This window comes from Amia ocellicauda, chromosome 1, assembly GCF_036373705.1.
Source record: "Amia ocellicauda isolate fAmiCal2 chromosome 1, fAmiCal2.hap1, whole genome shotgun sequence".
In the NCBI taxonomy this organism is placed as follows: domain Eukaryota; kingdom Metazoa; phylum Chordata; class Actinopteri; order Amiiformes; family Amiidae; genus Amia; species Amia ocellicauda.
The window spans coordinates 12709515-12723067 of NC_089850.1; the positions used below are offsets into that span (position 1 = coordinate 12709515).

The 13553-nt window shown below is 34.7% G+C and overlaps 1 protein-coding gene across 2 annotated transcripts in view; it reads right to left on the reverse strand.

Moving 5' to 3' along the window:
* The window catches only part of kiz (kizuna centrosomal protein), a 40637-nt gene extending 31920 nt beyond the window's left edge, over window positions 1-8717 (reverse strand). The window contains exons 1-4 of one of the 2 annotated variants that reach the window (XM_066721154.1): window positions 8571-8717; window positions 7370-7432; window positions 6351-6513; window positions 1149-1235 (exon numbers count right to left, since the gene is read on the reverse strand). In XM_066721154.1, coding sequence (XP_066577251.1) covers window positions 1149-1235; window positions 6351-6513; window positions 7370-7432; window positions 8571-8635 — 378 coding nt within the window. In that variant the 5' untranslated portion in view covers window positions 8636-8717. The remainder of the gene's footprint in view (window positions 1-1148; window positions 1236-6350; window positions 6514-7369; window positions 7433-8570) is intronic. The other variant, XM_066721235.1, reaches the window with a different exon arrangement.
* Window positions 8718-13553: the final 4836 nt, after the last annotated feature.

A 13553-nucleotide genomic window follows, 5' to 3' on the forward strand; every position in this document is an offset into this window, starting at 1 on the left:
TACCATTTTGCTCATTACAATATCTGCAAGCTGAGGGGGGTTTTGCACATAGTCACAAGTGACTGCTCTAGACAGCATGCTCCAAGTTATTATGAGATGTCTTAGACATTTCATCTAAAAGAGCTTTAACTGCTTTAAGTGAAGGAATAAGCAGCTATGGGCTTGAACTACATCATTTATACAGATACACCAGCAGGGATTAGACACCTGCATTATTACAGATACACAGCTAAATATATACCATATTACAGATTTCTTTCTATGATGACTACTTTTGTTTATTGTTGCAAGGCTGAAAACACTGAGATTTCCACAGCGCCAAGATATTTGTGCTGTTGTTATTATTCCTAAATATCAAGGATTAAATCCAGACTTCTTCACTTAAACAGAACGGTCCATATGCACAGACTTTACTTTCCATAAGATCTGCCCTATATAGAAGAAAATGTTATTTAATAAAAATACAAAAACACGCATGCAGCTTCATGGACAAGGGTACCCAAACATCAGTAAACTATGTGTGGAAGAAACTCTCACAATAAATTATACACACCATAATATCAAATATTGGTTGGAAATGAGATGAGGAAAACCAAAAAAATCTATCTTACAAATATGCAACACTAAAATTAACAATTAATTTATTGCCTCCATTAAAAACAAACCGGTTACATTAAGTCTTTTGTCTCTATGTATAATCTAAAAAGTCCCAGATTCAAGATATTGATGAGAGCACATACATTATTAAGCATGCTCTTAAACTATGCTCTAATTTGATTTATTTCATGGTTCATATTACTGGAAATGTAAACGGCAAAAATATTACACAATACTGGTGTAGAGGCAAAACCACTATCAACAATATCGTTTTCTTGTTTACAAAAAGGCTTTCTATTAATCATTGATCATCCACATAGGGACCCTTTTCATGTTATTTCTAAAAATGACACATACATTCAACCACTAATAAAACATTTCAGATTTATATCTTGTTTAAATAGAAAACATCTTCAACTGCAGAATTATGCTATGTGACCACTATAGTATAGGTTAAGGTATGGTTGTGTGCAATTAAAGTAATATTTATATATTAATGTAAGTATTGACAAATATATATATATATATAATGTAACTAGGATCAAAAAAACCTTATCTATGATTTCCTGTTTGCGTTCCTTCCCTCTCTCATTTCTCCAAATTGCCATCAGTTTCTCAATCCGATTCCCATATTCCACCTGTTATATTAAAAAAAAAAAATCATTGAGCAACAGTGGCTGAGCATTTTCTTTCACAGTTCTAAAACACAGTGTTTCACTAAAATAGACATTTCTCATATTTGTTAGGGTTAGCCGAGTTAGAGAACAAACAATTAAGTCCAGACAGTGTGCTTCCTAATTTCTGGTTAAGAAAATTAATTTTCCTTTAAAAGGTTTAAAGAAAAGTAATGTGAAAACACTCCTTGACCTAGAGGAACAAAATCAAAATGTATTTACCATTAAAAAAATCTTGCACAGAATTTATTATAAATGTACCATGCTTTACTGTACAATCATCACGCATTTACCTTTCTTTCACAAGGCTTCAATATGCTTTCTTGTGTACGACTACATTATTAACATAATTGAACTGAACCAGACTCATTGTGCTTTCAGTGTGCTTTATGCCATTCCAGCATAATAAAATAATAGTTCACCTCTTACAAAACAGATAGAAGACCTTTAGTGAGTCAGTGCAGAAACTGATTAATCTATGAAGGTTTATTCTGTATTTATTTTTAGTATATATTTATATTATTTAATGAAGCATACCCAAAGTTATATGTACAAATATTATTCAGAGGAAAAGTGAATACACTGTGTTCTTTCTTTTGTTGCTTGTTTGTTTGCGTTTGCTATTAAAAAGAAAAAACAAGGCTTTGGACAGAGACTCAGTGCAGGCAGAGGAGCCATGCTGTTCGGTGCCTCCACATGCTAAACTCATCGGCCTTATTCCCAAATGAGAATGTCTTACTTTGGCTGCCAGCATACTTTTAATCAATTATCTGTGTTGCCAGACTGAATTTTGTCTAATCTCAACTCTAAACAAACACTGTAATGGCATGGCTGAGGGCAGTTCAGGATATACCCCCCACTGAGACTGTTTTGATTTTGAATAACACAATATTAATAATGCTTAGGATTTGCCGGAGAACTGGTTTTATATTTCCTTTATGAACAATAAAATATGGGTATTTTCTTGGTTTTGGTTTGATTTTAATAATCACTGGAAAAACAATAACACAGCCATTTGCAACATGTACTGAAATGAGAAGGTGTACAATATAATTCCTCCTCAAAGATCGAGAAGGAAAGGCTTAATACTGGATGTTTCAACCATCATAGGCAATGCAGACACGAAGGAGAAATGTACAAATGTTTTAAGCATACAGAGATAAATTAGCAAGTAAAAAAGGAACAAGACATTTGCATCAGATTATTAGTTTTCCAATTGAGAATGCTTACTTTGTTGACCTCTGATTTTTCAGCTTAATGAGAAACAAAAATGATAGAATGCCATCACATCACTTGAGGGAGGAAAAAAAAACTGGTAAACTATTAACAGAATTACATTTTTACAAAGCAGTCTGATCAACAGCGGAACAACTCCTTTGGGAAGGACGAACGTCAGCTCTGTAGTACTTCAAATGTGATGTTTCAATATTAGGCAATTAATTTGGAAGGACATAATTAACTGGTTTTGTTAATTTGATATTAAGATTTGGAGCACTGCTATTCAGTTTTAAGTGATAATCTGACTCATTTACTGGATATGATAAGCATATCAATCATTTCCCTACCTGATTTTTTCCCCCCCTGTTGTTGCTTTACTTAATTATATATTGTTTAGCAGCTTCTTTTCTAAAGCAAGTATCTGTACAAATGTGCCTCCAGTAATTTGTTATTTATGGAAGATAATATTCAACAGTTTATTTCTTTCAAAAAAGAATTCCCCCAACCTAAAGACTTTATATTGTTTTGCATACTTAAAAATGCTCCCCCACTTTATTCCAGTTTTTATAGTGTTCTTTAAATGATTAATAACACTTGAACATTTCATGACCATTACCTTCAACAATATACTGCAGGCAGGAAGCAGTTCTCATGAGCCACTAATAGATTGTTAATATAATAATCATTTCCCTTCTTGGATGGAAGGTGACTTACACACATTACTGCAAATCCGCTCCTTCAGAAGGTAAGCCAACACAAAAAGCATTAATTGAAGATTATGTTCCTTCATCTATGAATTCTGGTATAAAGCATATTTTGGGATTCACACATGTAACCTGTGAAGTATTTGTAAATTTGTAAAACTGTTGCACAGAAGTAAACCAAGGGGCGATGTGCCACAGAGATCAGAGCCTTAAAATTTCACAAGCTCGGGGTGATGAGTGTGTTGGGAAAATTAATATGGTAATGCATTTGATATAGAAATCTATACTTTTCCTGATTTACTCTTTCTTCTTTTGACAAAAGGTTAATCTTCAATCTGAATTACCTTAATCGATGTCCACAGAGAAATCAGAGGCGTGGTACAACTACAGAAAGAATATCACACTTAAAAATGCTCCAGAGACAAGACCATGCTGTTTGTTTAGTTGAAAACTACCATCCTCAGTGCAGTTTATGATTTAGTCAGTACAGTATTTAAATATTTCCAGTTTTAGTGCATCACAGTATGTAAATGTTAGGACAATACAGTACATGCACAATTCCTGCTGTTTAAAAATCAACATAACAAAAATGCTGATTTGTGAAATTCCTGTTGCTTTTATTTATGGGAATTATAACTTAGTTATCCCTCTTATTATGATACTAATTTAAATTTTGTTCCACATTACATATTACATTTTCTATGTGTGTGTGTGTGTGTGTGTGTGTTGCAGTTCAGTACAATGTTTTATATTTTTGTAATGCTCCATTGGAAATAGATTTCTCAACAGAATCGTAGTTATGTGGTTGAGAAAAGCAACAAAGGGATTCGGAAAGGATTTTATTTTCTAGATGGTGCAGCAATAAACATTTTAAGGCTCTGTTGTGAGCAACATGAGCAAAGCAGTAGCAGTAGTGTATATTTTATAACTCAAAGGCACCATGTCTCGATCTTATTCCTCCATTAAGATGGAAACATTTTACATCTCTGCCGCCTGTTTAAAAAAAAACTAAAATCCATCAAATTTAAAGAGGATCAAAAATATTTTGAAATTGCATATTATTTTACAGATTTGTACATACCCCCCAAAATAACCATCAGTACATTTGTCTCTTTGAGAAACTAGTAAAATAGTGATCATAGTGCACTTTGAAGGCCAAGGTCAACGTGGATATAAACTGGATTGTGCTACTTCCCCTACTGCATGTTTAAAAGATAGATGTCAACTATAAGTAGAAGGCTGAACACTTGCAGTATGATTCAGTGTAAGAGTGGGGCTCCCAAGGTTATGTTCCCAGTCACATTTTTCAAAGCTTTCTTTTGGTTTATAACAAATGTGAGTACTTTACACTGAAGACATGTACACTGAAGCAAGTATGTAATTGTAATCTTTTTTAATTATTGTAATAAACAAATTATTATTATTCAGTAGGATTTTGGGGATTGGGACACTCAGTGCATGTTCAGCCCTCCCCCACCAACTCTTCATTTTTTATCGATGGCAACAGCCCTTCTGCATCTTCCAGCATAATGGAGTTATTTAAATATGAATAATTATTTTACTTCATGTGTCATAGCTTAATTAAATGTAATCATATTTGTAATAGAAACATTAAGGAATGCAACAAACAAAAGCGGTTAGTCAGACTATTTATTTTACATTTCTAAAATGGCTATTCAAGCAAGTTATTTTTGTTAATTATTTAATATGCTTAGTTTTACTTTCTATCTTTTCTATGAAATACCTCCCTATTTTAGCCTCTTTTCATTAGGCTCTTCAGACAGAGATTAATGTTCAAGCCTAAAACAAGTATGAATAGAATTGCTCTTTGATTGGTTGGTTGGTGGGCACTCGGGGATTGAATTAAATTAATACAAAACAGTGAGATATACTTGCATGAAAATATGCAGACACAGCGTGCCAAACTGGTAGTGCCATGATTTATGAAAGATTGAGTAATGTAGAATATTTCATATAGAAGATATCATATTTAAAAGATATTTTCAAAGTATTAGAATATGTCAGGTCCTGAGTAGCAGGCAGCTAATTTTGCCATGTCTGTATTTACATACATACAAATAAATATAGAGGTTATATAATTCTATACACACTCTAGTGGTCCAAATTCTAGAGCCACACCATTACTGACACACAACTACGAACACTGACTAACTTTTCTCTTAACAAAATCCTGTCCTTTTATGGTTTTCCAAACCAAACCTTGTCCCTTGTCAGCCGTCTGAGATATGCATGCTCCAGACACACTGTCACACAACTTAAATAGTGAGTCACCACAGGCTGCTGTACATGAAGTGTGATCCCATAACTTTGCAATGGATTTAAGGCACATTGCATGAGCTACAAGTCTATTTCAAAACCAGTTGTCATTTGAGATTTGTATGTTCAGGGTTTTTAAGTTGCATGGGAGGTGGGGGGTGGAGGACAAAAACAACAAAGAAAAACATTCACAAATGGGTGTCCTAATGAGGCCTACATATTACACACAGTAGATATAGATAGGAAGATAATAAAGTTGCACTTCTTAGTAAGACTAACATTTTACTTTCAGTTAATATTTTTTGCCTAATAGACCACTGTTAGGCAGAGCCTACTGGGTGTCGGGGAGACTGCCTCTCCTCACACACATTCAGAGGGAGGCAAAACTCCTGTCCCTTATAGATTGACCAGACCAGGATCAGACATCTGACTTTGGCAGTGTCAGTGGCATTTTCAAACGCATGGATCTGCCCTGTGCCACCATTTCCTTAAGACTCCAATTGCTAGCTTAAGAATGTACTTGTTATCCAATAATTTTTTATGGGAATATTTTACTTATATATACATCTTATACAGTGGCTGACTGTTTTTGACCTTACTAACCAGCTTTAAATGTTTTCAATAAAAATAAAAATAAAAGCAATAACTCATCTCTTGAATTTATAAATCACAATGTTGCACAATCCAAACAAAACCATCTGATTACATTTTTGGTGTTGTTTAAATTTCATTTTTTAATTAAGAATTAGGACCTGATCAATGATGATTTTTCATATTGAAAGAGATCCATTTTGTATTGTGTAAAATAATTGCGTTAGATGCTTTTATGTTTAAAAAATGCAAACTTTTAACGCCTTTGTTTAAATACTAAATACATTACCTTTTTCTGATGTAGGGTGCTGGAGTAAGGAGCCAGCACCTCTGTATGCATTTCAATACGTTGAATGTCTTTCAGAAACTCAAAGTTTCTAATCTTAGCTTGTTGCTCTCTTTCAGATATCTCCTTCAGATAACTGCACAGTTTTGCATTTTTAATCTGGGCCCTAGAGAGAGAGAAAAAAAGTTACATTCACTTATGCATAATAAAATATAACCTAACATATCAGTGCTTAGTGTTTAATGAAGTTCAGAATACAGTTGGTGTGGGCTTCAAACTAAATGGAAAAGGATACGGAGATAATTGTTTCCCAACATTTTGATAATATGGCATTATAATGTCTTTGAATCTATGAAGCACTGATTATTTCATTAACAGAATTAACCTGCAATAGCTGTAGAAATTCACTTGCCCAGCGTCACTCCTATTAAACATGTTTGTTTACGCCACAGATGAAAGTTCTGTGCTCCTCATTTTAAAACAAAGGTTTCAAAACACTCAGTCCAAGTGCCATCATATCAAATTTTAATGAGATGCAAACAGCATTTCCAAAAGTTACTGCTCTAATTGTTTTAAAACAAAAGTTGCTTAGGTTAAGTGTCATCAAAACAACATATGGACACTTTGTTGTGAGAAAAATGGAGAAGCAAGTAGATTTGCTTTGTTTATTTCACTGTCAATTGTGGATTATCATTGGCTCGAAAAACGCCATCAATAGTGTGTTAAAATCAGAGATGGTTTCAGGATACTGGGCCCAATACTTATTGCAAAATTGTCTTTATGAATTTGGAATGTTTCAAAATTATAATTTCAGACTTATATACAATATACAATAAGAATATATATACTCTTGAGACAGAAACAAGTATATTGTTTCCGGATTCTTAAGTAGAATTAAATTGGTCTTTAAAACAGTAAAACAATTTTCTCTTAGTTGAATACATCCTTTTGATCTAAATGATGTTGAGCAAATGCCCAAATTCATGCACAGGGACTAACAGGACAATGTTTGGTGCACTTACACTCTCTTGTCAGACCTGCAGTAAGCAGCCAGCTCTCTCTCCAGCTCCAGCCTCTTTTTCTCACTGTTAGGGAAAAAGGCACATTTGATTTATGCAATGCTCAATTCTCTTCAAGGGTCTGACTACAATACCATCCATGCACAACACTGGAAAGCACGGGCAGGTGGCCAGATTACCCTTTGTAAAACCCATGGCTAAATAATCATGGGAAATGTGCTAGTTTGGTTTGGGAATCACCCTGTAATATTACATGCATTCAATGCTGTTACTTTGCTTTATTTTGGGGATTACTTTCTGTTCGTTTCTGTACTCTGTTTATATCTTTGTCATCATTATCTCAGAGCCTTAATACATTGCACGGCACGATAAAGTTTAAATTGATAAAGATAAATGTAAATTCGGAAAAACAAAAACGGGGTTGTAATACTGTGCCCATTTTTTGTTGTTTGTTTAAGCAAACACTTACTCCTCTGTATTTTACACAGTAATGTCCTTTAGTCCAATATGAATATGCATACATTCCAATATAAAGTCCGCTATGACATCCTCCTCCAGACGCTCAAAAACACAGACAGACATTTGTTTTTTGTTTCTTTACATCTTGTACATCTTAGGGTCTAATTATTTACAAGTATTACATTACTACTACTACTACTATTACTACTACTACTACTACTACTACTAATAATAATAATAATAATAATAATAATAACAATAATAATAAGCAAATAATAAAGTATAAACCTTTACATTTGTAACAAGTTTCCTTACACCACTAAACTACTCGGCCCTTTAAACACACAGGGTCAAATACAGTGTCAAATCAAATCCTGGTAGATAAAAACATTGCTGTAGCTTATAAATATAGTCTCTTTGTACATTATATATATATATATATATATATATATATATATATATATATATATATATATATATATATATTATTGCTGTTTCGGATATTTAAATATATATTTAAATATCCGAAACAGCAATAATAATAATAATAATATGAGATTTTGTATTACCGCTCTATTCCATGTATAGAGACAGGCCGAGAGACACAGGATAACCGAGAACTATTTTAATCTAGCCCGTGGTCTCCAATAGGGCCTGTTTCGCGGGGAGAAAACATTACCGCGCTCATCGTCCCTGCTTGTGCAGTTGTTTCGTAAGGGACAAAAATCACACCTGCTACACGTACCTTTCGTGTAGACGCTGCTGAATTGTTCCGATCTTCTCCAAGTAGTCTGTTTCGTAGAAAGCCATGAGTTCAACAGCTCTTCCCGACGCAGCGCCGCTCTGCTCTGTTTACGCCGGTTGTCATACGCACCGGCTCCCAGCATGCCCCGCGCGTAAACAACCCAGCCACGAGGGAGCGGGCTGCCGCGCGCCGGCGCGAGAGGGACACCAGCAGCGCGCGCAGTGTCTCCCGCCAAACCCAAGCAGGCGCCGCATCGGCCCAAAAGAGTGACCCACCGCGGATACACAACCCCCAGCGGGACCCATTTGTATAAGATGACACGTTCCTCTAATCAGAAATATAACTTCGCCCCAAGGTCACTTTCATTGCAGTATCTTGTAACTGCATGTGATGACAATTGGTTATTAATGTTTATTCTGATCACTTTTCTTTTTCCAGCGTTGGCCTACTTGAGGACATCTCCACTTCTATATCTCCTAGTGCATTTATTCCATGAGTTGTAGCCTTTCAGTGCAGAATGCTTTAATTAAGGGGTTGCCAGTTTGTCCAGGCAGGGGGACCCCTTTTTCAGACCATCACATTGGGCAGGGACCACCTCTCCGCTTCATTTAAGGTGGCATAAAATCATGCTATACTAGTTAGAATTATGGTATGAAAAAATTAAATACTTAATAAAAACTGCCCTGCAGGGTAATAGATCCCCAATGACACATAAAGATATCTTGCATTAATGACAACAAAACTTTTTCTGAGGTACTGAATGTTCATGTAATTGCTTGTCTCGTGTTGGCAGGCTTTTCAGGGGACCTCAGACCTTAGTTTGGGAACTACACTGAATTGAAATCTAAATTCTGACAATACAGACAGGTAACATGTCAGGAAATAATAATAATAATAATAATAATAATAATAATAATAATAATAATAATAATAATAATGTGTTTTAATTTGCTTGTAGGTAGGTTGCAGTTAAATCTATTGACATTTTCACGAGGCCTGGCCTATGTAGCTCTTCACTGGAATTGAAAGATAAAATCTAAGGAGACCCTATCTTTTGTGTGATGCTCACCATGCAGGACTATCAGGTGTTCTGCATAACAAAAGAAACACCAATTCTGAACCCACTCAGTTTAGCAAAAAAAAAAAAAAAGTACTAAACGCAATCTGTTGTGTCTTGGAGTTCACTTTCTCTCTGTGTGCCTACTTTTTTTTTTTTACGTGGTCCTTTGACCTTAGGCAAGCACAGTCTTTCAGTGCAATAACATCTGTTTCAGGCCATTACAGGGTCTGTTTAATGATACAATCTGGTCAGTAAGGTTATCTGTGGCTTACATTTTAACAGCACCAGGGTAACAGGATTCATAGACAACTGGGTATTCACTAGAAAAGAAAACGAGAGAATAAACAAGACTCCAAGATATCAGAAAACATATATTATTAATTTACAGTGGGCTTCCAATCTAAGCAGGTAAACAGCAGCCAGATAACAAAACAGTCCAAGAAATGCTACTGTGATTCTGTATTGTGGTTTTAAATAGCTGTTTGTAAAACAAAGCAAGTAGCCTTTGAGATTAATATTTATAATATCACAATTTAGTATACTAATAACCAAATTGGACTCATCAGTAGATCTGTCTTCAAATAGAAAGTACAGCTACGGATCTCCCACTAAGGCAATTAAAATGGACCCATTACTTACCATCAGAATTCAGACCTCTCACCGTTGAAAACACAATGGACTAAAAAGCAGACAGTAATATACCACAATTATCTAGATTAGAGGTTAAATAGTATCAGAGAGATCTTTTATCAGATCAATTTAGCTAAAACCTGGCAAAGCAAGATATTACCTAGTAGTTTCTTTTTTTTTTCCCCAAGCAATGAACTCTTCCTTGAGTAAAGCTGTGTTTAATGCGAACATCATCAAGAAACAATTACCTTCTTTCCTACTGTATCCGCATTCACTTCCAGATACTTACCATTTGAAAAAATGAGGCTGTTAGGTTTCATATTCTACAGAATCACACCCAGCTATTTCAAAATTGCCAGCTTCTTAAAAACCCCCCATTTGAAATAAATTGCAATATTTATCACTTGCCTTTCATGCTGCCATATCACAATAATAGGGAGTACATCAAACAGCAAATAACTGCTAAAAGATAGCACATTAAACCCTAATAGGTTTTGAAATACAAGGTTTGTATAATAAAGGTTCAAGTCTGCAGGACCACATCACTGTCCTGTTTTCCTGTATCTTACACTCAATATTGACATTCATTTAATTTATGTATGTAGTTTCAAGAAGTCTTCATATCCTTGTCTCTTTATACGTCAGAAATGAACGATTTCCAGCTAAATTGAAATCCTACATATTTCAAAACAACAAAATTGGACTTACAATTTCAATATTACCCCCAAAAGATGTCTTATTTACTAAAGATGTAAATTGCCTTTATAGGATATGGTTTTAAAAATGAGCACATCAGATCTCAATGTTTTAAATAGTAGACCTGACAGGCACTTACAATTAACACCACCAGTCACAGCCTTTACTTTAGAAAATGTTTGTTAATTGCAGATTGCTGTAAAACAGCAGCATAAATATCAGTAACTAAAGCAGGGCAAAGCAAAAATAAAATATTTATTTAAATTGTAACAATTCTAAGTTTGTGTAATAATGTTGGACCAGTCTATTCAGCTGAGAGTTTAACCTACTCTGTAAAACCAGAAAGCAATACATTATGGTTTGGTTTAGAAAGCCACATTTACAGATTAAACATCTTAAAGCTATATTATTACTAAATTACTAAATTACTAAATTATATCTTCCCTCATTTACAGTGCCTATGTTCTTAGTAGAACTGCATAGATTATTTCAACTTCAAATTCAGTTCCAGCCATAAAAATAAAAAAATAATAATACTGATGATAAACATAAACATGGATGTCACCTGTGTGAAACAGTTCAAATAACCCTTAAAGTTTAAAAACTCTCAACATCTGCATCTCAGTTTGCACGATATGGGAATATTCTAATGTAATTTTTCATTTACTTCTCAGAACACCTATCAAGCTAAATGACCCCTTTTTTCGCATCATGTTTATACAAAAAAATATATAACAGTCATAATTTTCAACCACTTGAAATGTACTGTGATATTTTTTAATATGAAGATTCTTTGGCAGCAGTCCCTCCTCTGTTCACCTATCAGATTTTAAAGAGTTAAAGTGATGATTAATTTTAATTAATGCTGTTTGCAAATGGAGTTTAGCACCTGATAATTGTTCAGATATTAGTGTAAATGTACCTGGCAACAGGACTAGGCTTTCTTTGCATATATTCTAATATGTTACAATGAACCCGAATAAGCCAATTAGAACACTAAAACACACCAAATTAGAACATTAATCACACCGTTTTCTTAAATGGTTGTTTTAAACCAAAATCTCCCTCTGCTGAAGTTCAAAGTTGGTCTTTTTCAATTAACAGTTTTTAGATTATGTAAATTTGATATAATTAACAGAATTTAATGGACTAATTAATGGAATTGTGTTTTTCTCTAAACTAGCTAATTAGAGAATAAACTTATTATGTTTTTTAATTTGCATAGGTAAAACAGTAAGGCCATAAACTTGTTTTCCCCTTCCCCTTCAATTCAAAGTCACTGCATGTCTTACATAAAGTTCCTTCTTTCTTCTTAATTATGGAATTACACACAATGTATTTTTAACACAAGTTTCCAGTGCACGTTGCCTTCTTAACGTCCACAAATTGTGCTAGTCTTTGTTAAGATCAGCTTTCTTGAAGGTCGTATAACCTGTATTCCAAGGTCCTTTAAATATGACCTCTATGTATCAGCTATTCCTTTTTGGGATTTAGGATTCTGTGGTACTTTTTGCATTGCTCAACTCAGTTCTGGATTATTATATATACACGAAATGCACATCAATTTGGGTCATGTTCTCAATATTTATCCTAATTATTATTCTCAATGGACCTGTATACAAAAGTGTAAAACAGACAATCTGTGCAATTTCACAACTTCAAACAACCTCACTTGAGCCGTTCTTCGTGGAATCATTTCCTAACATGTCAAAGAACACAACGTTATGCTGTGTGCTGATGGAGAAGTGTACTGAACTTGAGTTATCCTGGATCAGAGGAGGAAACAAAATGCAATGGGTGTGTATAACCATAATTATGCTTCAAAGCAGGGCATTGTGGGAGAGAACTTGTCAAACAAAGCCAATATTTTGCATCAAGGAGTTTAGGCTACAATCAGTTGATGCAGAAAAGCGGGTAGCTACGCAAACTAAATAGGCTAGTACAAAAAAGGGAAACAGATACAATATATGACAAACTGATTGTTCAAAACTCCATAGCTTGTTCTTTCTTTACTAGAGCTGATTTAAATAATCAAACACATCAAACTAGAAAGTCACATCTTCAAGAAACTGATATGATGGGGAACTAGAAAGAGGAGGAACACTAGGCATATTCATGTAACACTTGTCCATATGCAGTGTTAGTCTATTTCTCCCTTTTAGCAAGAAGAACACTCCCTGCCTCTAGTATGGGTGTGTTTGACTGTATATAAACATGAATACATGGCAAAACCAAGGAAACACACCAAAATCACCCATGTCAGAGATGATAAGATGGTCAGACTCCTGTCCTAGCCAGCAGTGGTGCAGTTTTGAATAATCTTCACACACCACGCTTATCTGCCTTTGCTTTGCATTTCACAAAGTTCAGTCTTGTCAGCCTGTATGTCATGTTTTGACTGCTACTGTGCTGCGTTTTGTCTCGCTGCCATGTTTCACAGCTGAGGTGCTCTAATTGTCAGCTCCTCCAAAGCCAGACCCTAATCAAGCAATTTCCCCATCCCAGCCCCATCAAATTGCTCTTTAGCTGTTGAACTGTGGAGTTTTGCTCTCCTTTTCACATGCTAATCACCCCCATTCACTGTCCCTCTGTGAGGC